The following is a 27,507-nucleotide window of genomic DNA, read 5'->3' as shown; positions in this document are numbered from 1 at the left end:
GAGCTTTTGTTTGCTATTAAATGTGCTTAATTTGTCCTGCGGCATTCTGCCCCACAACCCCAGTATGTTCAGGGATGATTAAGCGCTTGAGGTTGACAGAGTAGTGCTACCCAAATTTCTCTCAGTGAATAGCTATTGAGGTGTTATGGAGTACCAGACTGCTCCTCCAGAATACCAAAGTGTGTCTTTCCCTCTACAGAGGCCCCTTGCTAAGTATAAAGTACAAACAATGAAAATGAAAAGCAATTGAAAAAAAAGAAGAAAGAAAGAAAGAGAACAGGAAAAAAAAAAGAAAAAGACGACTTTGGTCTCTGAACACATTTGTGGGTCAAGAACTAAAACCTCCTCTGATAACTACACAACCCACTGTTGTTCTCTTTAAGACAGTTTGACCTCAGGAGAAGAATTAAACAAAGCACTCACTTTGTCTATAGTGGACAAGTAAGCTGTTCTATAGCAATAAACAAACTTCAGATATGACCCATGAATAAACAGTAGAAAATATTCCGAGCAATTAAACTTAATCAAAGAAAGCGAATTTGTGCTAATGTTTTTAAAAAGTGTTTCTGATTTGATTGGTTGGCAGTATACAGCAAGGTAATTGAGCCATGGCACCTCACCTCTCTATCGATTAACCAGAACAAAATAACACTGTCATTTTCTTTAACAAATTTCAATCATGAATAATTTCCCTGAGGCACTGCATGATTCCCTTGCCAATCAAGATTTCAATGCTCCAAGATGTGTGAAAACATACCATTTTCATGCAAACTCTCTATCTCCAAAAAACAGAGTCCAAGCAGTTTTCATTTTCTTCATTCAAAGAGGATATTAAATTTTCCGATGGAACTATTTCTCTGTTAAAAAAAAAAAAAACAAAAGCTATGACTGCCAAAATTTATTCTACAGAATCATGAAATGTTAGAGCTGGAAGTGACCTTTGAGATTATCTCATCTAATCTCTTCCCCCCTCCCATCCCCAATTTTGGAGATAAGAAAACAGATCCAGAGAGAAGGGACTTACCCATGATCACAATATTAAGTCACAGAGTTGGGATCAGAACCCTGATTCCTAATATAATATTCTTTCCACTATATCATTGCCTTTCTTCAAAACAATATATTAAATATCACAATTGGGAATCACCGTTGCTAAAATTGTAAAAAATTAGAAATGTTTAATTTGCTAGTTCTACTAGGCCATCAGGAATTGTCCGAACATCTAAAGATCTTCTTTTATTTGGAATGTTTGTTGTAATTTCCTCAGATGCTATTATTTGTCTCTTGGGACTACTCAAACTCAATTAAAGGAATAGCAGGATTAAGAACGGTCAGTAAGGGGAAAGAAAGAAAAGAGTTCAGTGCCAACAGCCCAAGATATTAGAGGGAAATGAGCAAATTAGCCATCAAGGAAGGATTAGAAAACAGCCATATTCTTGCTCATTAGAACATCCCGACACTCAACAAGTCTATTCTTCATTGTCAAGTAAATCTTTTCTGGCCACTTAGGATGCCTGAAGCAGAAAATAGCTGAAAAAGCAAGTAGAGAATATGATAATAAAAATTAAAATGGTACCTTAATAGCAACTTACTCAGTGATGATCACTTTGTTTTCAATAAGGACAGCCTTTCAAGTGACTTATCTGAAGTCACACTAAGACCTCAAATGATTAGTTTACCAAAATGCCTTACCATCTTGCCCTCCACACATGAACTATAGCAGACATTAGAAATGTTGTTGTTTTTTTTTTGTTTTTTTAAGGCAATTGGGGTTAAGTGACTTGCCCAGGGTCACACAGCTAGTAAGTGTCAAGGGTTTGGTCTGAGGTCACATTTGAACTCAGGTCCTCCTGACTTCAGGGCCTGTGTTCTATTCACTGCACCACCTAGCTGCCCCTAAAATAGTGTTATTTTCTACTTGTTCAACCTGAGCTACTACTTAGTCTTGGTAAATGGTTATATACAAGGTTTTGTGGGGTTGCTTTTTTTTTTTTGGCCTTGGTTATTAATATAATAATACCTCCTTGAGGTAAAGAGGAATAAAGGCTAAGAAGGGTAACGACATATTTTGTGCCTCCTTTGGTAAGAGACAATTCCATGAAACGGAAAGAGCACTGAACTAAGAATAAAAAGAATTAGGTTCTAGTTCCGACCCAGTGCCAAGAAGTCAAATGACCTTGCCTTAGTGTCTTCAGCTGTAAAATGGGAATAAATGGTGCCTTCCTTTTTGCAATGTTCTTGTAAAGACTAAGGGAGATTATTCTTCTTTTAAGATATTATGTAAAGGTATTGTTCTTTTTTCAAGAAGTACAAATGCATGGTTTCACTTTCACTTTGTGAAGTTTCTCCCGTGGAAGCAGATTAAGACCTGGGGCCAATAGACTCAGTGTTGCCTGAGGTTTCAAACAATAACAAATATATACATACACATATATACTTTAATCTGTAACCTGGGCTTCTCTGGGCACATCTGTTTCTCTTGACATGGAGACATCCTTGAAAGGCCTTTGGAACATACCCAGTTTGCAAAAGATGGAGCCCACTGAGTCCCCTACCACATGGGTGGGGGGGGGAGCGCTTTTGCTTGACTGCTTGTATCTTTAAAATTAGTGAGAATAAACTATTCTCTTTCCTTTCTGCTGACCTCTTTTAGACAACTCTTACCTGCTGCATCCAGAGAATGAAGATCCCAGTTTAACCTGTAGCATGGATGTCATGAACTGAACCAGTGAAAGGGGAAGGACTTTCCTTTTCCTGCTCTCCTTCTCTTTTACCAAGACTGAGAAATGGTGCCAGGAATGTTTGTTTCTGTTGCTGGAGGTGAATCCCAAGGGACTGCGAGTTCAAGCAAAGATGACTTTGGAACCAGGATTGGGGTGGTGCAGCCATCCCAGAATGGAAGCCCTAAGAAGCCAGGAGGCCTAGAACTTGAGCCCCAGGGTGGGTTTAAGACTGAGAACTGGTACTGTGCTCTATGGGAATTGAGCTAAGCTATGAACCTAATCCTCTTTTCCTCCTCAGAGACTGAAGTGGTGGAAATGAAGAGAAGAATTATGCCTCTCCCATATGGGGGAGTAAATTTGTATATTTTTTATTATATTTTTTAAAGTAAATATTTTTGTGTAAAAGTGAATGTGACTGTCAGTGGTTAAATGGAACTGAGAGACAGGGACTTACCTACTCCCCTATGACTGAGGAAACATCATTGGGAAAGGTGGGAAATGTTAGAGTCATTGCAGAGAGTCTAGATCCCTCTACCCACCACCCAAATCCTCTTAAGGGTACTGAAGAATCCTGGGGGAGGAGTGAAGTTTAACCACCTGACCTTCAAGCAGATGGGGTCAGGGTGGTCTGTGTTACATATCATTTAATCACATGAGTTCAAGGACTGGTTAGACACATACTGGTGATGAAAATGACTTTCCTTTTACAGTTAAAATACACACTTTATACTAATGTGAGGATAGTCTTTGCCTTCCACCCCTAAAAATACATTTAACGTGTTATGAGGCATGTTTGTCTTTCCTTGGGCACTTGAGCAACCAAATGAAGAGCATAGAAGTGACAGGCATACAGGAGATAGCTTTAGTGATACACTGAAATATTTAAAATACTGGGAAATATTTTCAAATATCCTTCCATTCTTTTTTTCTCTCTCCCTCCTTTCTTTCCTTCCTTTTTGTTTTTATTGTTTTTGATGGGCAATTATGCTTGCCTCCTAAAATAATTTGGAAGGAAGGAAATAAGGAAGGAAGGAAGGAAGAGGTGTGTGTCACTGACTCCACTGTTCTTTAGCTGCTAAGTTTCACTTTTTCCTATTTGACACAGTCATACACTTGTATAAGATGATTTATCTGAGTTTAGTGAACCTTAGAACTCAAGGACAAGCCTTTTTTTTTTTAACCTGTTGCTCAAATGTAGAGTTTTGCTATGTTTACCTGGGGAGGGAATGAAAAGAATGTTGTTTGGAAAATTCTATTTAATAAGGTTATAACAACCACAAAAATGTGCCTGAATGTGGCAAATGATGCTTATCTAAATGTATTATTTTTCCTAGTGTATTTCTATGTATATTAATGAAGAATTGTGCAGTTGAAAGGAAGTAAAATATCACCAGGGAGATGTTTGTCGAGAAAAGGGGATGGAGTAGTCATGCAGCGAGAATGAAGGATAACCAATGGACAGCCCATATACTTTACTGGCATCTATGCTATGTCAAGAAAAAATAAAGGAATAAGCATTTACTAAGCACGTACTATGATATAAGGGCTTTTCCAAGTACTGAGGACACAAATATAAAAACAAAGACAGTCCCTGCCCTTACATTTTAAGAGGGAAAAAACAACACATAGAGTGGAGTGGTAGCCAGGGAGGGGCATTTTGGTTCTGAAAGAGATATGATGAGTGGGGCCATATTTTCCCATGGAGGATTATTTGACACATCCCTTTTAGGAACAATGATGGAGTTGACTTGACCATGGTTCTGGAACTGGAGGAGGGTGGGATATAGGAGAGAAGGTCACAGGGTACACACATCATGTCAACACAAAGTTTGCTTGAGAGTAGAGAGTGAAGTGAAATATGATTGGAACATGCCTGAAAGAGTAGGCCAGGTGAGTCAATCAATGATCAAGACAGGAGGACCTCAGGGTGAAAAGGTGAGACCTATATAGCCCAGCCTCTGGTCCAAGTATCATGATGATTAACGCAGCTGTCGAGAAGATGGCGAGAAAGATCTAGAGGAACGCCACTGGCACACTGGGTATTACTACTGCACAGGATGTTAAGGAAAGACATGAACAAAAGTTGCAGTGGGCAGCTGATCTTTCCATATCATTTGTATTTTAGCATGGGACAATAGGAAGGATTCAGGATGTGGAATTAAGATAAATCTAGATTCAACTCTCACCTCTGATGCTTACAAACAAAGGACTATGAGCAAGTCACTTAGCTTCTCTGGGTCTCAGTTTTCTCATCTGTAAAATGGGGGTAATAATATGCTTAGCAACTACTTCAAAGGACCGTTGGTTCTAAGGATTAAATGAGATAATATGTGTAAAGCACTTTGAAAATCTTAAAGCACTAAATAAATGTCAGCTATTATTAACATTATTGATCATATATATCGTATCCCAAAAGTCTTAGAGCAGTTTTAAACTTTACTACCCCAGAACTACCCTAAGACTTTTGGGACACATTATTGATATATTATTGAAGAGATCACGGATTCACATTGAAGTGCAAAATATTTAATGATGCTACTAATGATAATGAATAAAATGAATTGCTCACCTTTTAGGCTTACAAAGTACTTTCCTCACAACAATTCTGTGAAGTAGGTAGTATTTTTGCTATTTTATAGATGAGAAAACTGAGGCTCAGGGAAATGAAATGACTTGCCCAAGGTCATCCAACTATTAAGTAGAAGCACTGGAACTTAAGAACAGATCATTGGAGTCCAGAGATCTTTACACCATATCATGCTACCTAAACAAACATTAGGGCATTTTATTTATATTAGAACTGATAGAATGTAGGTAGATACCCTTAATTTCATGTTATTTGTTGGTGTAAACAATATTTTAAAGTATGTTCTCATCAGTAACTTCCATCACATATTTCTAAGGCTACCATCTAGACAATTTCACTATTTAACTTCTGCCTACTTAGCCCATTAATGTTTGCTATTACTGAGCGTGTGTGTTTCTGTGGCAGCAAAACCCATAAAGTGTACCCGGAGACTAGAGTGATGGATTACATGTACATGCTGTGTCATATCCAATTAACTCAAATTGACTGTACACCTCATTATGCTGTTAGTGCATGGAAGATCAATAAATATGGAGAAAATCCAACCCATCCCTCTCCTTTCCCATCCAATTCTAGTAGGTCTGAGACAGATCATGCTACTATGATGTGTATACTGCTGCTAACGCGGGCAGGTGGTGCATAGACACCATTCAAACTTGGCCTATTCAATCCAAACTCTTCTAACTCTCCATTCATGCATAGCAAAACACCATCTGGTCCTATTTTGCCTCCAGCAATCACAGCTGACCAAAAAACGATAATAACAGCTGTTGCAAAACAAAAGCCAAACAAAGGGGGGGGGGGGGAGGGAAAGGTTAGAATGAAGTCCAGTGCTGAAAAATACTCCATGAAGTGAGAAATGGAAAAGAAGCCATTCAGATGTCGAAAGCCCACTGAATGAGGCAGCAGAAGACTCCTAGTTAAACCTGAGATCCGAATCCATCTGTCTAGAAAACCATCAAACTTCTATAGTTAGGTGGTAATATATCATTGAAATTATACAGCATAAAGGCATTTAAGCTTTTGTTCTTTCACTTAGGAACTAATGACCCCATGTCAGCTAAAAAATGAAAACTCCTTATGTTCTTTCATCATATGGCAGCATAGGTTAATGCAATAGTAGAACATAGTTAGCCAGAGTAATAAAATATCTTCCATGGAAGGAGGGGGGAGGGCAGAGAGGGGAGACTTATTAATGTCAGGAGAGAAAGCACCACTTAAGAGGTACAGAATTTCAATGTCACACTAATCAGACACTATGTCTTTCTCATGTCCATTTTTCATCATCAGGTTTATTTCTAGTTCTTTCTAACCTGTAACAAAAAGTACACCAAGTTACTTAAGTTGTAGGAATAGGAACAGTCACACGTGTAAATTGAAATACAAGCTGTTTCACAATATGCTTTGGAGGATCTTGTGAAATATACTTTGGTAACAAGGTTGAGGATTATTTTTTCATGATTCAAGTCTTTGACATTTTAAATGTACAGTTCTGTCTCGTGATTAATACGTGTGTGTATGTGTATGTGTATGCTGGAGTAATTAAACTGTTTTTCTTGGAATTGGCTATCAGTAGTTTAGTAGCACTTAAATGTGATAAAACCCAAGATTTATAAAATCATTTAATGGATGTAATAACACCTGCTTATAACTGCAAACTGTTGAAAACAGACTTCACTTGCAATTAACTCTTATCACTAGTGACAATTTTTCCAAGCGATACTTCATGGGCTTTCAATATGACAATTACAGAACAATACACAATTACTGTCACATGTAGTTAGCAATTAATTTTGAAGACATTTGTCTAAAGGTTTCAAAACAGAATATAAAATGCTTCTCATTGTTATGTGATGTTGGTTTTAATCCACAGAAAATTTTTACAATCATTTCTGCCTGTGAGATATCTATTGCAAGAAGATCTCACTTCTGTGAAATAATCACTCCCCTATAGATGTTATTAGGTATCATCCTTAGACTGTTTCTGCACTGATACCCGTCAACTACTACATCTTATGAAAAGCTTCAATTTAGACATACATTTTTCCACTGCAAGAAATCTATAAATTTATAATTAGAATCTCTTGCTGTTCAATATTTGTACATAATATGGGAGTACCAGAGGATTATGAAATATTGAAAGCTGAATTCATTATTAATAACCCATAACATACAGTAAATATTCTTTGAGCCACAATAGCATCTTTCAGGACTCCATACTCCATTATTTGTGTATGTCTTTCTTACACGTAGTAGCTCCGGACACCACCTCTCGTATTCATTCTTTCCAGATTAGGATGCTGGTCAGGCTTGACACTTGCTGTTTTTAATTTTCATTTTATCATAAGCAGTTTAAGACTGTTGCCAGTGGTAATTTGCAATTTTTATCAAGACCTCTTCATTATAGCTTCTGACAGGACAGATGCTGTAATTAATCATGTAAGACAACTGGGGATAGTGGCCATACTGCTCTCATAGCAGAGTTTCTCCAGAGGGGAAGGAAAAAGGGGGGCTAAGAAGGGAGGTGCAGAAAAAAAGTATTTCTATTCCAGAATAAGCATTCAACAACCACATTAAAGTGAGGAATACCAGAAATGCCAGCAGGTACCAATCCTATGAACTAAATATGACTTCTGTCTTTTTATTTTTATTTTTTACTATATCTTATGCTTTAAAAAAAATAAAATTAAATGCAAGTTCTTGATGAGGCAATTCTAATTCTAGGCTAATTTTAACATTTCCTACTTAACATGGAAAAGTACACTTGGGTTCCAGTGAAACTTAGTATGGTACCTTTGTACATGTATATTTTAAAGACCCCAAATGAAACATGACATCTATTTTTATTAGAAAAGTAAATAGATTCTTTCATCAAAACACAATCCACAATTTTTTACTGAAATGTGTTTATTCTATAGCAAGATAAAAGCATTTTTTTTAGTTAAGCAAAATACAAACAACTTAATTGCTGCTATCAACTCATAAAAAAGTATAAAATAGCATAAACACACAATAAGCAATGTAGCAACGAATGGTTTGTGTTACCAGTGTTTACATTAAAGCCTCCTTTATGAAAATTTTACAGCACATGATAGGAAAACTTACAACATTTAAAGAAATTATTTACATTTATCATTCAGATGTAGAGCTTCTTTTAAATATTCTACTGGTATTACAGTATAATAAAAAAAAACTCTTGCATTTTTAAAATCTTAACTTTTGTAATAACTGTTTTCATTTAAGTGCATTTCCTTTTTAAAAATACAGTGTTTTTATTTTTTGAAACTTCTCACTCAAACACAGAATATAATATTCACATTTGTTTTCTAATTAGAATGGGCATAATGGGATAACAGTGGTAATACATATTTTGTTACAACATATGCTGTGGTTTGATTTAAGGAAATTATAGATAGAAGTGAACATTTAATCACTCGCGTTTGCTTTTCTGAAGAGTTTTAAGAACAAAAATAATAGCTTTGGCAAAAGTCTGTGATTTACATTATTTTTCTCCATGACAAAAAAAATGCCATCAACTATTCACGTCATACAAATGTTTGTATGAAATAGAGTCTTCATTTTACAGGTAGTTACAACTGTGCTTTTAAGGGCTTCATGAGTTCAAACTGCCTTGAAGTGCATTCATTCATTCTTCGAGAAATAAGGACTATATAATATAACTCTGAAAGGCCAGTCTACAGTCATCATAATGTCCCATATTTATTAGACCATTGGATTCACATATTGTAGGTAAAGCTTGAATAAATTAAGAAGGCATCACATGAAAGAGCACAGCTTTTCTTTTTTTTAAAAACCAAATGATTTATAGTCAGCTAAAAGATGATACACAGCTACATTGTAGTTCTTTATTGCCTATCTGATAGACACTTCAGAGGACCATTGATCTGTTATGCACACCTGCATAACCACCATCAACAATTTACAGTTTCAGCCAAATATGGTTTACCCTTACATCTCATCCTCCCAAATAAATGCAAATCAATTTTGCAATATTTATCTTCAGAAAATACTGACCTGTGACAATACTTGAGTCTGTGTCTGGGCCTGTATTTGTGACTGGTGCTGTTGAGGTGCTGGCTGGGGGCTTCCAATGGCAGGAATGGGTGAAGTTATCTGTGAAGCTACAGGGGAATGTTGCCGAGGAGAAGGCTGAGACTGGTGCTGCATGTGTTGCATTTGCTGCTGCTGCATTTGTTGCAACTGGATATGCTGCAGCTGCTGCTGCATTTGCTGTTGACTGATTTGCTGGATGTGTTGCTGCTGTTGCAAATGCTGTTGCATGTGGTGTTGAAAATGCTGCTGTTGCATTTGCTGTTGGATTTGCTGATGCATTTGATGCTGATGCAATTGTTGCTGTTGCATCTGCTGCAGCTGCTGCTGCTGCAACTGTATCTGATGCTGCTGAGTTTGCACTGAGGGGCTCACTTGAGTTGAAGATGGTGTGGCAACCATGGTTGTTCCCATCGAGCTAATTAATGGTGCTGAAATGTTTGTGGGCATGTTGGCTGCGATAGTAACGGAAGCTACAATCTGATTCATCGGCAGTCTCATGGTCAGGGGGTTAGGAGCAATTGCCCTGGGAAGGGACTGTTGGAGAGTCTGAGGAGATGCTGACACCGGTGCATGTTGGGAAAGAGGAGCGTTTAGGAGAAGGGAGGATGATAAATTAGTCGATGCCAGAGTCTGCTGGACAGAACGAATTGTCTGTGCTTCTGCCGATTCTGCAGCAGCCTGTATTTATTTTTAAAAAGTTTCAGAATTTTAAAAAACAAACACAAATTTAAGAGTATCAAATCCCTGATATCTACATACATTAACCAACTTTTCATTCAAGAAACTATTAGTAAGTACTTGAAAAAAATCTTATTTTTTATTTTTTTATTCTTTTTTTGACTCTGCACACAATGCACACCTCCAAACAGCACAGAAATGTTCACTGAATAGTTAGTATGATATAATAAAAGCAATAATTGGATTTCTTATATATTGCAAGTTAAAAAGCCTTAAAACCTTAGAGTTTTCCCCTTTATCAAAACATCCCTGAAATTAATTAATAGGTTGTCATGAAAGTTCTTTCTAGTTAATCTATTTAGACATAGGCAGAGGGGAAAACTCAGGATCCACAAAGAGTTGGTTAACTTATTCCAGATGCAGGGGGTAAGAAATAGGACGTTTCTGACTATTCACTTTGTGCTGATACCACATAACTGTCCAACAACAATACTATCTTTTACCAAGTAAAACACTGATTAAGATGAGTAGTTTTAATCTTTTTTTACTCTTATCCTTTACATAATATGTGCTTATGGAAAAATATAGCTTATCATTTCACTATCTATTTCAGTTGGTCAATTCTGAATCAATCTATCTGTTATTAACCACCTATTATATGCCAGATACTATGTTAGTCCCTGGGAGTACAAAGAGAAAAATTAAACTGTCCTGTCTTCAAAGAACTTACATTCTGTTAGGGTAGAAAACATGGATTCCTATATGCAAACTCAAAATATACATAAATACGAGGTAATTTGGATGGGAAGGCACTAGCAACAGTGGTACAATAAAGAAAAGACTCATGTAAGAGATGGCATTTGAACTGAGCTTAAAAAGCAATTAGGGATTCTAAGAGGTAGATGTGAGCAGACAGTGCATTGCAGGTGTAGGAGACAATCTTTGCAAAGGGACAGAGACAGAAGATAGAATGTGGTGAGTGAATAGGCAGGTCAATTTGGCTGGATTGTACAGCATACGGAGGGGAATAATTTTTAATAAATTTGGAAAAGTAGGCTGGAGGCAAATTAAGGACTTAAAAAACTCTGACAGAGGAGCCTGATTTGACCCTAAATACAAGAAGGAGCCACTAGGCCATTTTTTAAAGAAGGGAGTAACATGGTCAAGTCTTTCATTAGGAATATGTCTTCAACAGTTGGGTAGTACACGGGATGGAGTAGGAAAAGGCCTGAGACAAGGAGATCTGAAATAGTCCAGGCAACAAGCGTAAGGGTCTGAACTACACTGGTGGCCCTCTGAGTATAGGGAAGAAGATGCGTGGAACACAACAAATATGAAAAATGATCTGATATGTGGGGTAAAGGAAATTGAGAAATCAAGATGATTCTAAGGTGGCGAACTTGAGTAAATGTAATGATGGTGGTACCCTTAACAGAAATAAGAAGAGATGGTTTTAGGGGAAAGACAATGACTTCTGTTTTCAGACAGGTAGAGTTTGAAATGCCTAGAGGGCATCCAATGGTGAATACTAAATAGGGAGTTAGTGCTGCAGAACTAGAGCTCAAGAGAGAGGCCAAGGAAAGGTTTCATAAGAGACTAAGAAGGGAACATTTGAAACAATAGAAATGGGGAATGTGATAATCAATTAGGGAAGAGTAAAAGGATAGTCTTCCTTTAGTGGGGAATCCTTTGAGGTTAGAAGACATAAATTTGTAGTGAACTCCACTGGCACATTTGCCCAAGTTCCTCCATCATCACTGAGTAGCATATGAGTAGAAGAGGAAGCAATTGGTGGGGATAAATTATGGCTAAGGTTTAAAAAGGAGGGAAATAAAAGAAACAGGAAAGGGGGTCATAATATGCAAGAGCAGAGAAGAATATAAACCTGAATTGTTCAACTACAAGGTCAGCATTGAGAAGGATTGGCCTAAGTGAGCCACTGAAAGATGGTAAGTTGTTTTTTCAGTCATGTCCAACTCTCTATCATCTCATTTGGGTTTTTCTTGGCAGAAATATTGGAATGGTTTGCCATTTCCTTCTCTAGCTCATTTGACAGATGAGGAAACTGGGGCAAACAGGGTTGAGTGACTTGCCCAGGGTCACACAGCTAGGAAGTGTCTGAGGCCAGATTTGAACTCAGGAAGATGAATCTTCTTCACTCCAGGCCCAGCACTCTATCTATACACTGTGCCACCTAGCTGCTCTATTGAGAGTTACAGAGGCTGAAAGATGTGCACAATGTGTTGATGACACCTCTTCCTGGGAGTTAAAGAGTGCTATAGAAATAGACAGAAGGGCCCTTGTTGCCTGTGGCTTGGAGGAGGTCTGCCATCACATAAATGGATTTATTTTTAGAAGAGGATATTCTCCAAAAGGCATGGAAACCTTTCAAGAGCTTGAGGACAAAGGACAAAGCATAGGTTAAGGAGGAATGAAGTATGAGGAGTGATAGAAGGTTACATTAAGAGAGGAGAATTTCAGAATTCTTGATTGTGGAAACAGAATACTTGTGAGTGATAACTCAGATACAGAGTGTGGCCCGGTCACCCTTGTGTGTAGCTGTGGTATAGGGAGGGTGTAGGTCATGGGAGTTGAAGATAATGATGAATTTAGAGGTCAGGTGGGTGAGGTAATAACAACATGTAGAACATGTCTTAAAATGTCTATCTCAGTCTGAACAGTGTTGTGATTGATTATGCTCAAATTTGTTGCAAGGTTTTGTTTGATGGTTTTAAATTGGTGGGTAGAAAGGGGATTGGTGATAGTAACAATAGATAGAAAGCACAAAAGAAACAACAAAAGATAGAAAGAGAAAAGATAGAGAGAAAGAAAGAAAAGAGGGTCATTGTACCATGTTTAAAGGTTAATAATAATAACAATAGCTAGCATTTATATAGCACTTACTATGTGCCAAGCACTTATCAAATATTATCTCATTTAATCACAATTCTGGGAGGTAGGTGCTAGTATACTCATTTTATAGATGAAGAAATTAAGGCAAACAGAGGTTAAGTGACTTGCCCAGGGTCACAGAGGTAGTAACTGTCTGAGTCTGGATTTGAACTCAGGTCTTCCTAACTCTAAGCCTGGCAGTCTATCCACTGTGCCACTTAGCTGCCCCAGAAGAAAATAGGAGATGAATAAGAAGGAGATGCAGAAAAGCAGGACTAGTTTTTTAATTCACATGTAGAATTTATTATATAATTTTGAAAAAAATGCAAAGTACTTGTGATATAACTATAGGGTTTATGAGCAACTCTTTCTTCTGTTTTCTCTGTATATAAAAATGCTCATATTATCAAGTTAAAAATAACCAAAAACAATTTTCTGTAAAAAAAATTGAAAAAGCAGAGAGAATGATCTCAGGGCTAGCAGCTAACTGTTCTAGAATTCAAAAAGGATGATGAATGTCCTTTACCTGGAATTCATAGAATCTTAGAGTTGGAAGGGAGTAGGTGATGTGGTCCAATTCCATACACTGTGTAGAAATCCCTTGCACAATGCTTTTAACAAATGGTCATCCAGAGGCAGCTAGGTGGCGCAGTGGATAGAGCACCAGCCCTGAAGTCAAGAGGACCTGAGTTCAAATCCGGCCTCAGACCAAACACTTGACATGTACGTACTAGCTGTGTGACCTTGGGCAAGTCACTTAACCCCGACTGCCTCACCAAAAAAAAAAGAAATAGTCATCTAGCCTATACTTGAACATTTCCAGAGATGTGCAACTCATTGTTTTACAATCAAATCCCTTGTAGTCACAATTATTCTTTCTTCTATGGAATGATTACTTTGTATATATTTTATATTTAACTTTCTTCATTCATTTTATCCCTCTCTGGCAACTCTAATACAATGTAAGCTCTTTGAGGACAAGGATCACTTCATTCTGTCTTTTCATCCCTAGCACGTAGCCCAAAGTTTGACACATAACAGGTGCTTAACTGATAACTGTAGAATCAAATAGACATCCTCATAAACTCCCAACTATTTGGTTCTTTCCTGGAGTTACAAAAACAAATCTACTCCCTCATCTACCTTACATTTCTTCAGATGCTTTTGGGTAACTATCATTCTTTCACCTTGGTCTTCTCTTCCTGAGACTAAATATTCCAGGTGATTCAATTTTTCCTCCTGTGGTGATTTCCAGATCCCTTACTACTATCCTAATTACCCACCCTCCTCTTGCTACATTCTTAAAATAAGTTGATTCCAAGACTAGGATACAATGTATTGGGTGTGGTCTAATCAATACAAAGACACCATTAGATTCTGTAATACAGATACTGTGCCTTTAAAAAAAAAATTAAGCCTATTTGATAGTTCATCAGCCCATATCACATTATTGGCTCATACTCATACTCAATGGTCAACTAAGTTTTTTTCTCCTGCATAAAGTTCTGTCATTTCAAGCTCCCCCATTTTAAATTTATTTTTCATCCAAATACAGAGCATTTAGCCTGTTAAATTTCATCTTGTTGATTTCAGTCTTTTTTTAACCTATCAGTACTGGTTTGGACCTACAATAGGTCAAACTTGGTATGGTTCCTATAAGACAGCTAATTTTCACATTCAACCAAATATTTTTCACTTTTTATATTCATTTACAAATGATCCATATAAATTCTAACTTTTATTCTTGAATATGATCTTGTTTTCCTGGTTATTTTTTAACCAATATATGCATAGAATATTAATCTGAGACTTTGTATATAATCATCACGGATAACTACTTGCTATCTCTGAGATACAGTGTACCATCTAACTGACTTAAATCCAAGTAAGATTTTTTTCCTTCTTCAGAACTTACATGGATAGTTTTTGTATCTCATTCTCTTACTGCATTCTATTCTGTATAGTTATTATAAAGTAAATTTATGGAATAGTAAATATTAAGTATATATATTAAATATGGCATTATATGTTAAATATAAATTTAGTATAGTAACTATGGCATATTTACCATATGGCATAACATACTTGTATATCTGCCCTATCTCCATACTAGAGGGTAAGTCTGTAACAATCAAAGCCATGCTTTAATTATGGGAGATGAGGATAATGAAGAATTTGGAGGTCAGTACAGTTAAAGGAATATCTGCTCTAGAATAAGAGCAGAGATCCAGGGGAAGAGGAAGGTTGAAAGCCCAAGAAGCACACAATAGGTCCTTAATAAATATATAACATCCACTCAGATACTATATAGAATAGTGGATAGCATCATAGGCTTGGATTCTGGAAGACCTGGGTTCAAACCTATCTCTGACTAGCTGTGTGACCCTAGACAAGTCATTTAACTTCCATGAGTTTAGGCAAATTTCCTAGGACTTATCTACTAAGTTAGAGAGGGTTGGTTTTTGTGTATCAGATCCTTCACATATTCTAGTTCAGTTGCTTTCAATATCTATAGCGATATAGATATATGTACACACATATACATACGTATCTATATAGTTCATTTCCTTATATTAGAGATACAATATCACTTCTACTAATTCCAGAATAACTCAATTTAAAAGTAAAATTAGTTGAGCTAACTCAATGGTAATTAGAAGCCTCCTAATTCAAAAAGATAGGATCAGAGCTGGAAGGGACTTCAGAGGTCTCTCATTTTACATTTTTGAGGAAACCGGGGTCCTGGATTTGCATGACTGATCCAGTGTCACAAACATAGTCTTGTCATCCAAGACAAGATTTGAACCCAGGTCCTCTGACTCCAGGAGTCAACAATCTTTCCAATACATCACAATGCCTTATTAATGTAATTTGACTCAGTGACTAATGCATTCAAAGGTACATTTTGTATCCTTATGTATAGGCATCTCCAACCTTTTTCTGCTTTGTATATAATGCCTCCAATTATTTTTGTCTAATTACCTTTCATTCCTCAATTCTCATCTTTAGTTTTTCATTCCATAATTTCTGCTAATTTTTGAACATACAGAGAGGCAACAGGGCTTGAACAGTCAGAATAATGTCTATGGCTGTCTTAACAATTCTGTTAGGGATGTTTTGAAACTTCTTTTTAAAAGTCCTCAATACTGACATAGTAAATGTTTTTTTATAGCTTTCCAATGAAGTGTGAAGTGCTCTGAGAGTGCTTGACAAAGTTAAAACTTAAGAACATCTATCACATTGCTGTGTGGCCTTTATTTGTTCTGATACCAAGCAGCTACACTTTTCACTTTAAATAGAAGAGGTAGCAATAGGGAAGGGGTACATTTGGAATTAACCTTTTAAAATATGCTTTTCAGTGGTATAAACACAATCACAAATTTGTACTGAGAATAGTACTTTGAGGCAGTTTCTAAGGTCAATAGAATGATTCAGAATCTTTTGCTAAGGAAAATTATTCAAAAGAAATAAAGCACTAGATGAAACTTAATTAGAAATCTTTTTAAGAGACCTAAGCCAGCTAAATCATTATCCCTAACCTCTTCCAAATTCTAACAAAGCATCCAAATTATTATTAACTAAATCTTTAATAAATGTTATAGTTAACATTTAAGCTTTAGGTCAAATTTATGATTCATGATCATTGTAATGTCATTTATGCCAGAGAGACACCATAACACAACAGATTAAGAGATGGCCTTGATATCAGGAGTACCTGGGTTCAAGCCTGATCTTGGACACATATTGGCTATGTGATCTTGGGCAAAGGAATTGACTTTCCAGTGCCCCAAGAGACTCTCTAAGATTATAAGTTTCAGAGCAGTTGCCAACTTGCATTGGTGGAGGAAATTTGATAATTAAGAATTACCAATAACAAGGAAATCACAGGTTAAGTACAAAAAAATGAGGTGGGAGACTGAGAAAGTGGAGGGAGAGAGGCAGAAGGGGAGAGCAAGGGGGAAGGCAGAGGGAGAAGGAAAAAGAAAGAGGGAGAGGAGGGAAGGGGGAGAGAGACAAAGACAGAGAACAGAGTGTAGTAGTTTGGAAGGCTGAATGTCCCTGAATTCAGTAAAACCAAAGTTCAAGTCCTATCTACCACGTATCAGCAATGTGACCCTGGACAAGTCATTTGACCTCTTACTACTGTAGGCAACTGGATGAGATTATAAATTACATTGGAGTTGCTAATCTGCAGCTATGTAGAGTTTCCACAGTACAAGTTACTTACATACATGATATCATAAGGCTAGGATAAAGAAAAAAGACATATATAAACACACAATACTTTATAGTCTATTGGATCTTTTTATACATACAAAAGAAGGAGCACATTTGTGACCATTTTGCAGCACCCTTGTGCAACATTTTCGTATTTTTTAATAATTGTAGAAGCAGTATAATTTAGCAAAAAGACCACTTGAGTTAGGGTCAGAAGCCCTGGGGTCAAATCCTACCTCTGACATTTAATAACAGTAAGACTATAGCCAAGTCGCTGACCTCTGAGTATCAGTTTCCTCATCTGTAAAACGGGGATAATAGTTCTCACCCTAGCAAACTCAGAAGGTTGTTTTGAGGAAAGTGCTTTGTGAATCATAAAGTGCTATACAAATGTGAGCTATTATTATGGTAGTTCATCATTGTTTTATCTTTGCTTTTATGACATGTTGTGGGTCATATTTATGATTTATTTGGTGTCAAGTCCTTGGTCAGGAGCACAATCCCAAATTAATAACATTGCTCCTATGGGAAATTACAATCCACTTCGTGTTGATCTGCTTTATGATACCATTTCCAGGAAACGGAGCCTGACTGTACTTGGATACTTTGTAGTTAAAAATGAGGGTCTTTACATGGATTCAGTCTTCCCATTGCTTTGGCAAGTGTATTTTGTTTCCTTTTGACAGAAAGAAAATATTTCCAAGTAGTCATTTTTCTAAAGTAATTTTTTGAACTTGAGCATATATTCATACATATATAAATAAAATATGTACACGTGTATTTATGTACTTGTAGGCATAGATGTAGGTGTCTATATAGATATACATTTATGTACATATGTACACATTTATGTTATGTTCATCAGTGTGACTTCCAATTATTCAACTGAATATTCAAAAATATTCAATTATCATATATATATTATTATTCTGTTTCAAAGTCAGTTCTTTAAAATCAGCAGTCTTGTACTATTCATGTAGTTGGCCTTATAAATGTCAAATATAAGTTCCTCAGGGACAGAGTCTCTCTTCACTTTTATCTTTCCATCTTTAGTGCCTAGCACAGAGCTTGGGACAGAATAGGATTGATTAATTGAATTCAGGAATTTTCAATTTGTTTACATTATAGCTCTATTATTGTAAAGCTGTGACTTCATATCTATCTATCTATCTATATCTATATCGATATATGTATATATCGATATAGATATAGATAGATATACATACACACACATATATGACTTGAGTCTGTTGTGGTTACTTTATCAAATCTTAGGGGAGTCCCATTTAAATGTAAGATACTAGAGAATAGCTTTGAGTGTTATGACTAAATATTTAAAATAATCATTTCTTAACTTGAGCCAATATCTGATTCAAGTCAGCAGCCTTACCTTGGAAACAAGACTTGCTCGATAAGCAGCAAGTGCCTTTAGGTATTCTTTCTTGGCAGCCTCAGTTTTTCTTTTATATACCTATTAAAACATGACAATGAATATCACCTTTAGCATCTCAATTCTGCACTAAAAATAAGAAAATTAGGTCACAATAAAAAGCACACAAAGGGCCTGCTTCTGTGGCTTTGATTTTAAAATGTTAGAAAAGACAGCCTAATTAAACATGGATATACTCTCCACTATTGCAAAAGGAGAAAAGATTTTCAAGTTTCTAACTACAGGTTAGATTATATATAATATATATATATATATATATATATATATATATATACACATATATACATCCATACAAATTTTGTCCAAATTGCTGTCTTTTCTAGTTCAACTCCACTAGTTTTCCAAGGTAATAAATCAAATAAAAATACAGATTACTACAAATAATTTCACTACCTATTTTTCCTCATCAATATTTTTCTTCTCTTTATACTTGTTTTCAAAGAGCTCTTTTACCTGCTCCAAATAATATTGTAAACTGAACATAAAAAAATGAATGAAATGAATGAAAGAAAATGAAAAAATATATGAGGCAATTTCAATCTTGGTTTTCTTTGGAAAGGATTTTAAATAGGATTTGAAGAAATTGGGAGGGGGGGAATGAAGTGATGTTTCATGAGTGTGGCTATTGAGCTATGCATATAAAAATCCATAATATTCAATGTACCTACACTTCAGGAAATCAAAATGTTAATATTTACTCTAGAATCCTTGTATTAGGTAAAAATAGCATTGCACTCCTAACCAAATTGTCTGTTAGATGCAGTAGTTCGAAAGCCTTTTGGGATTTGTTTATGATTCTAGGAACAAGAACCAATAATCTATGGAAATTACTTTTTATTTTGGCTAACTGGTAAAAATTCTCCATCAGTCTTCACTGTCCTAACCAAACAACTTTTACAAATTACATTTATGTTTTTTAAATAAAATCAAGAGTTTTCCACTCTTCAGAAACAATGATTCCACTTTATTCCTAATACGGATCTATTCTTCTGTCAATATGTAAGCATTAACTCCTATTAATGGTAAGTGGCATTTCATGCATGTAGTAAGGGGAGGACAGACATCCAAGGACTTCATTCATTCCTCTGTTGGTGCATAGGAGGTACATGGTCATGAAGGGGAGAATAAAGCCCTAAGGAAGTATTTCCTACCAGCATAGTTAATCTCTGAAAGCCTACCAGACAGTGGAGCTCTAAAATGAACTTGGAATAAAATTTCAAATGCTTGGCTACTATAATGAGGCATGCAGAGTGAGCTTCAAAGTTTGGAAACCAACCAGGGCAGTACAAAGGTTCAGAAAAATGATCAATGAAAAGGCAAGCATGATGTACCTAAGCTTTTTCTAGTGTAACTTTCAATGAAGAAAAAAACTCACATTATTTAAAAAGAAAAAGGTTATTATCAAAAGTTGATGCTTGTGGGCCACTGAAGATCTCTTCCACTCTTACCTTCATTGACTTCTGAGCATTCATTCTTGAAGCTAATAAAAAAAAAATCTATAATACTCAGAGAACAGTAGGATGATTTTCCCTCTCCCACACAAAGGCTATTATAAGACACAACCATATTATCATAAATTGTTTACTTGGAAAGATAACAACTCTGTCAAATATGCCATTCACCCTGCAGTGCTATTACAGGCAAGGGCTTTGTATTCTATTACACGTACACATAAAGCAAGATGTAAATATGGACTCATGTTGGTAGATTTAATTCATTTCCATGGGATAGCCTTCATTACCTGCTTTTGTTCTTCACCCAGGCTGTCCCACATTGATGCTACTATTTTTGAGACCTCTCCAAAGGTTGCATTGGGGTTTTGACCTTTAATTGCAGCTTGGGTGTCTCTGAAGAATAGGGCATATGCTGACACTGGTTTCTGTGGCTCATTGGGATCTTTCTTTTTCTTTTTCTTTGGAGTTTTGGGCTTCTTGCCAGAATCTGGAGCAGCTCTTTTCTCTCCAATGGCCTACAAAGCATTAAAAAAAAATTATTGCTTAAAATATATCCACACGGATTGCAGCAAGATTTAGGCCTACAATTGTCCTTTTTAGGTTCCATTAAATCATCAACAGATGAGCCACCATGAACAAAAGGGAAAATGTTTATCTACAACTGCTAAACTGCTATCTAAAAGTGTCAACACTTTTAAATGAGATTCAAATTTGTAATACATATACTCAAGAGCCATCACAATAAAATGTATCCAATGTCCTATATGGTATTATGCACATACTATACAACATATGGATGCATAGTCTGTTTTGCTAATGTTAGGCTTTAGCAGCAAAAGTTTAATGATCTGTAAAATACTGACCATCTTTCAATATTTTAAACAGCTCATCATTAGTGTGTATGAACAGTTTAGAAATGTGATTGTTGAGGCTGATTTCATGAGAATGTCACTTTGCCAATAGGCCTCTCTAAATCTAAGTGGATATTAGCTACAATGACTAAAACTTTCACTATGAGTTAAAGGTCATCTTCTATTTCTAGAAAAATGTTAACTTTTTAAGAATATAGCAAGTAACGTAAAAATGTCAAAAGTACCTTAGGTATAGCAAGAAAGAGAACTGATATTCTTTCTAAAATTAAAAACCTATAAAAAAGTAATAGTTGACATTTAAATTTTTTAAAAATGCTAAAGATACTTATTATGTGATAAGTGAACCCTAGAATATGAATTCTACTATCAAAATTTTCAATAACAGTTCATTTTCTCTACTCATCTTCATCCCCATAGTGTGAATTTTTAAAAATTTCAAAGGCACTTATTAAAGCATTATAAACACCTTAAATTAATATAACAACCCTTGCCAAATCCACATACTTCACATGCCTCAAAGTCTTTTGCATATGATTTCATTTCATTTATTCATATAATGTCGCTGTCAGAAGGTGGGGGGGGCAGCTTTTTATCGCCTGTGTTTTATCCACTAAACTATGCTTCCTCTCCTACTGATTCCATTAGCTGCACTGAAGATCTGTAAAAGCCTGGTAGAAACTTCGTAAAAAGTCAAATTTTGGTAAAATAAAAATTAACTCTAGCTGAGGTCAGTACTGGATCAGAGATTAAAGATGCTGTCTTAGATCTCCACCACCAGCCATTCAGTTCACTACATTTCAGATCTTCCCAGAGAACCATTATCTTCTGAATAAAAATCATCTGTAATATTTCCCAATTACTAAAATTCCTAAAGAGACAAAGTAGCATTAACTTTTTTATGAGAGTTCCAATACTGTGATAAGAAACCAGCTAAAGATGCATGCACTCATCATGAAATTATTCCCAGACAAGCCCAATCTTTATATGAGTTGGGCTATAGCTACAATGGCATCCTCATATTATAACAGCAGCTCCTATGCTGTGTATGTCCCCCTTAAAATAACTTAACTCCTTTTCTTTTCTTAAAGACAGAAATAAACTTCTGAAGTCCTTTGTTTCTCCTCATGTTGTCCCCTAGTATCCTCTCCAAGCTATTGGAAACATGGCCCAGATGTGACAATAATATTTGATTGTTTAAAAATTAAACAGATGAATGTTGATAATCTTTGGTAATTTATATGTGTGATAACCCTGAGGACCTTAGGACCAGAGGACATCCCTGAAAGACTTCCCCTTTTCAGATCTGGAACTCCAGACCTGCAAACTTGCTGACCTGATTGGTGAATGTCACATGCAACTCACTCTATCTATATGGCTCCAGCCATGCTTCACCTCATGCCCCGGCAATCTTATCTTAAGCTGCTCTGCTAGCCACTATATGTACCCTCTACCACCCACCCTCTAACTCCCTAAAACACACATTCTGATTTCCAATTTTGGAACCATATTGAAATTAATACTACCATTGCTGCTAGAAAAGGCATGTCCATTTACTCCTTTAAGGTTCTACTCACTATCTCCATGACTTTTCAAAACAAAATACTTCCATCATTTCCCTGTATGTGCTATCTACCCCATTAGAATCGCACTCCTTGAGAGCAGGGGTTGGGGGCAGCTAGCTGGCGCAGTAGATAGAGCACCGGCCCTGGAGTCAGGAGGACCTGAGTTCAAATCTGGCCTCAGACACTTGACACTTACTAGCTGTGTGACTCTGGGCAAGTCACTTAACCCCATTGCCTAGCAAAAAAAAGAAAAAGAGAACAGGGGTTACTTTTACTTTTGTATTTCAGTCCCCGGGGTTTAACACAGTGCTTGGTACACAACAAGTACTTAATAAGTGTTTTTTTTTTTACTCATTTATTCTTTCAATGTGTCATTCAACAAACTAGATCCCAAATAAGAGGTGTTTGACCTCAGTTGTGGAGCACTACAGCTAATGTCAAGTTTGCTTGATGTGTTGGTTGGTTTTGCTTACCTGTTTATTTCCTTCTTTAAATTTGTTGTTGTTTTGTGGTTGTTTTAAGCCATCAGGCTTAAATGATAGGAGTAGAAGGAAGGATAGTTAGGTTGGGAAATGCAGGTGATGTAAAAAATATAAGGTATCCATTTTTAAAAGGAAAGTGTTATTTATGTCTATATAGCGCTACAGAACAAATACAAGGTGTCCCAAAGCTTGTGCAGTGTTAAGCTTTAATAGCTTAAAACTAAGCTAAACTTCATTAAGGCTTTTGGGACATGTTGTATAAGTGATATTCACAAAGTAAGAACAAAGGTATAAAAATGCTTACTAAGTGATAAATAGCCAAAAAACAACACATTATTTTCAAATGCATTGTTTAGTCTTTCAAATGCTCATATTGGTTAAAAAAAAAATAGATTCAGATATTCCTAGAACTGAAAGGAACTTTAAAGGTTATCTGTCGTCGTTCAGTCATTTTTCAGTTGTATCCAACTCTTTGTGACCCCATTTAGGTTTTTCTTGGCAAAGACAATGGAATATTTTACTATGTCCTTTTCGAGCTCATTTTACAGATGAGGAAAATGAGGCAAACAAGGTTAAGTGACTTGCCCATGGTCACACAGCTAGTAAGTGTCTAAGGCTGGATTAGAACTCATGAAGATGAATCTCTTTGACTCCAGATCTGACACTCTACCCACTGTGCCACCTAGCTGCCCTTAAATGTTATCTAAAACAAGTTTTTCATTTCATATTTGGGAAAACTAAGGCCCAGAGACATCAAAATCTCATAACTAGTTAATGCCAGTGCCAAGAATGAAACCAGGGTTTCCTGATTCCCAATCCAGGGATGTTTTTCCTCCAAAATTAAAAAAAAATAGCAACTACAAATTCATATACCTTTCTAAATCCATTGGTCCCTTATCGGTATTAACCTCTCCACAATAGACAATATACAGTTCCACAGGGTAACATCAAGAATGGATACAAAGATACTCATGGAATACTTTCACATTTTCTATGAAGACCATGGACAGATGATCAGTAATGCAGATTGAATACTGTCCAGTTAAATGATAAATAGTAACCAAGATGATAATGCTGGACTTACTCTGTTTGACTCATCTGCATCTTCTTCATTGATAGAGCTTGAAGGGGAAGGAGTTGCTGATTTGCTTGCAGGAGGTGAAGGAGATGTGTGAGGCATAGTGGCACCCCCTAAATTTAATCCCAGCTGGGCACTGAGCTGAGATTGGTTAATGGTTGTGAGCTGGGCAGCAGGCATAATCCCAGAACGAGCAGCATCCGTCATATGGACAATAGACCTCATGATTAAGGAGTGATCCTGGCGATATGGAGACACTTGTGTGTGACCATGATCCTATAAGGAAGGAGCAAATAAAAGCAGATTGATTTTCTGCAAGTATCAAACTATTCCCTATGTTAGAAGCTTTCTCAATTCTGAGCTCTTGAACAAGTTTTACCTGTTCCAATATGTTTTTAAACCTATTTTAAATTACCACAGACTTGAAATAAAGAATCGGCAGAAACAAAAGGACAAAGAAGTCAGATCTCATTTATTTCATTAAGGAACTATCTACATTGCTTATGGGAGCAAGTCCTTTTATTTCCCCCCCAAAAAAGAGAAAGAACGAGAACAAATGAATTTCTGCCGTTTCCTCAGGGACTAGGAGGTTTTCGCAAAAAAAAAAAAAATAGACATCTGTAGAGAAATAGTTCTGAACAATGAAAAATTTAAAATGCTTGCCTTGATTTGAGGTGATCCTCAATGCAACCTTGCATTATGTTCAAGGCTCTCAATAGTAGAGGCCAGACAAGGCAAAGCCATAGCTCACAAAAGTATCAACTCATGGTAAGACATACTTCAAAAGCCTTGAAAGGATGAAGGGAATGCCACTATCAACTTGACATGAGGATCCTGGGGGTGCTTCTTCCTCCATATATGGACAGCCTTGGAGGTCCTAGTAGGATCTCTTGTACATGCCACACACTAAGACTTTATTCCTACTTTGATCCTGGGTTACAGTTATCCCCAGAGTTGTAAATTCATTCAATGTCTTATCATGGGATTAAAGAATTAGAGCTGGAAAGGTCCTTAGAAACCATCTAGTTTATCCCCCTCATTTTGCACAGGAAGAGACTGAGGCCTATGTAGGTTAAGAGATTTACCTGAGGTCATGTAAATGTTTCATGATTGAGGCAAAATTTAAAACCAAGTCTTCCAACAAAAGACCCAACTCCGATGCTGCTTCTTCATACTACCCAAAGGAGATAACAGACAGGCCTGTAGTCAACCAAGTAGAGGCCACCCTTCATAATGTGGAGCTTTAGAAGAGTCCAGCCACCACTTAGGCTTCTGCTTCTCCAATTTTTCCCATTTCTTGTATATATCCACCTGAGACTGATTCATTATTCAGCTGTACTACTCAGAACCATTATTATGGCTTCATTATGCTACTCATAAACACTCTAGCAGGCAGCTTGCTAGTATTCTGCCCTTATTGGCAAGCTCCTAATTCTTCAGCATGCCTATCATGTCAATAATAACTTTTAGAACCAATTTGGTCTTCTAATTTATTGAGACTATTAAAAGAGGGCTGCTCAAGGAAATATATAAAACTAGGCTCAAAACAGGATCATAAACACATATTAAGAACCACTACAGTCCCATTGGATTCCATCCTACACAGTAAGTTCTAGCATTTATACTCATTGCAAAACATCAAAGTATCTGCATAAATATTATGTAGCTTGCTAATTATCTTCTTTCCATTAATATTGGCAAGTGCACAATGGGTTTAATAACTACTAACTGTTGATAAGTCATTTCCAGCTTTACTTCTTGTCTATATATGACATTTGACATCATTACTATAATTCTTATCAGACTATACTTTAATATGAGACAAATTAATATCAATTGCAAGTAAAAATGATAGTAGGTAGAAGGACTTAAAGCAAATCTTAACCATGCTAACATAATAAAAATTACAGTGGCTCTTTGTAATAAAATAACAGCAATAATAGCTGACATTAATCAAGGCATGCAAAAGACTTCACACATTATTTCACTGGATTTTCACAACAACCCTATAAGGTAGGAAAAATTGGTGCACTTGTCATAATTTTATAGTTCATGGGATCATAGATCTAGAGCTGTGAGAGCCCTTGGAGACCATATAGTCCAGTCCTCTCATTTTGCGGAAGAAACTGGGGAGGGGAGGAGAAGTGACCTTCCCACATTCATACAAGTAACCACCATCAGAAGTGCGATTTGAATCTATATCCTCTGACTCCAGAGCTGGTATTCTTTTCATCACCTAATGAGGACCCGGATATAGTCACATAATTAGCAAGTATCAAAGGTAAGATTCAAACACTAGTCTCATAACAAAGCGTAACAGCATCAGAAGGTAAAGCCTTCTGAAAACCATTCTGGAGATGAGTAAGTTACCTCAGTTTTTCATAGGAGAAGCTCCTAGGCATAAAAAGTGCTTCATTACAAATAGCATCTGAAAATTACTATCCTTGGCTTGCAAGGCAAATGAAGCTGCTGATAAATAAAGAAGGGTGTGTGTGTCACCATTCTCACTAAGTTCACTCTTCTCTTAGCTCCATGCATTTTAGTCCCCCTTTCCACATTGTAATATTTTAATTTATTGAAATAAAACAAATTTTCTCCTAAAAGCAAGTATTGTCTCTTCTTATTTTCAAATTTTTTCAAAGTTCAATTGGAATATAAAAGTAATTGTTCAAATTATTCAACATGAGTCCTCAGGTTCTCTAGTTCAGTAACCTATGGTGAATTTGTACAGAAAAATAACAAATTCATTGTGTATCACTTTTCCATAGTGGGATTCTCTCCTACCAGAGTTCATCTAATTATGTCATTGCTATAAATTCAAATTCAGAGTAAAAATAGACCAAATTAGAATATCAAGGTCCAATTTCCATTACATTATAATTTTCAGCCTAGGAAATTTTATTATATAAAATCATATCTATAAAAGTAAATGAGAATTTAAATACCCTTCTCATTCTTAAAAGTTTAGGAAGCAAAATGACTTTAGATATGCGTTGATTTCCCATATGAAAAGGAAGATTCTTCTCATATACTTATTTAAACAATCTACATAATCTTTCACAATTAATCTCCTTGTGCTAGCCAGACAAGAGGATAAGTCAGGTGAACTCTTTCTTTCAATCCAAGTTTTGTAAAAATTAAAGTGTCAATTTTAGAGAAACTATGAATTCTTTTTCTCCAAGGACTTCTGCACATAGAACATCTTCCTAAGAAGGGAACACAATCTTCTTTGTTACTTTATTACTATTTTCAAAAAAATTAAAATTTTATCTATATCTTTTGTTTTTACATTAACTTCATTTCTCAATATACTCTCCCACCTTCCCTGTAGAGTGAGTAATCCTTCCCTTGTAACAAAGAATAAAAAAAAGGGGGAAGGGGGAAGCAATTCAGCAAAACTAAGCAATTTAACCAAGTCTGACTGTACAATGTTTCAC

The 27,507-nt window shown here is 36.2% G+C and overlaps 1 protein-coding gene across 2 annotated transcripts in view; it reads right to left on the bottom strand.

Annotated features, from left to right (window-relative positions):
- Nucleotides 1-8,632: 8,632 nt before the first annotated feature.
- The window catches only part of TOX3 (TOX high mobility group box family member 3), a 127,807-nt gene continuing 108,932 nt past the window's right edge, over nucleotides 8,633-27,507 (bottom strand). For both annotated transcript variants that reach the window (XM_027869677.1, XM_027869678.1), the window contains exons 4-7: nucleotides 24,077-24,346; nucleotides 20,364-20,591; nucleotides 18,563-18,643; nucleotides 8,633-10,062 (exon numbers count right to left, since the gene is read on the bottom strand). In XM_027869677.1, the coding sequence (XP_027725478.1) occupies nucleotides 9,331-10,062; nucleotides 18,563-18,643; nucleotides 20,364-20,591; nucleotides 24,077-24,346 (1,311 nt within the window). In that variant the 3' untranslated portion in view covers nucleotides 8,633-9,330. The remainder of the gene's footprint in view (nucleotides 10,063-18,562; nucleotides 18,644-20,363; nucleotides 20,592-24,076; nucleotides 24,347-27,507) is intronic.

The sequence above is a fragment of the Vombatus ursinus genome, unplaced genomic scaffold, assembly GCF_900497805.2.
Source record: "Vombatus ursinus unplaced genomic scaffold, bare-nosed wombat genome assembly UNPS02014793.1, whole genome shotgun sequence".
Lineage (NCBI taxonomy): Eukaryota > Metazoa > Chordata > Mammalia > Diprotodontia > Vombatidae > Vombatus > Vombatus ursinus.
Note: the sequence above shows the minus strand (reverse complement) of the source record. Positions and strands in the feature narration are given on the sequence as shown.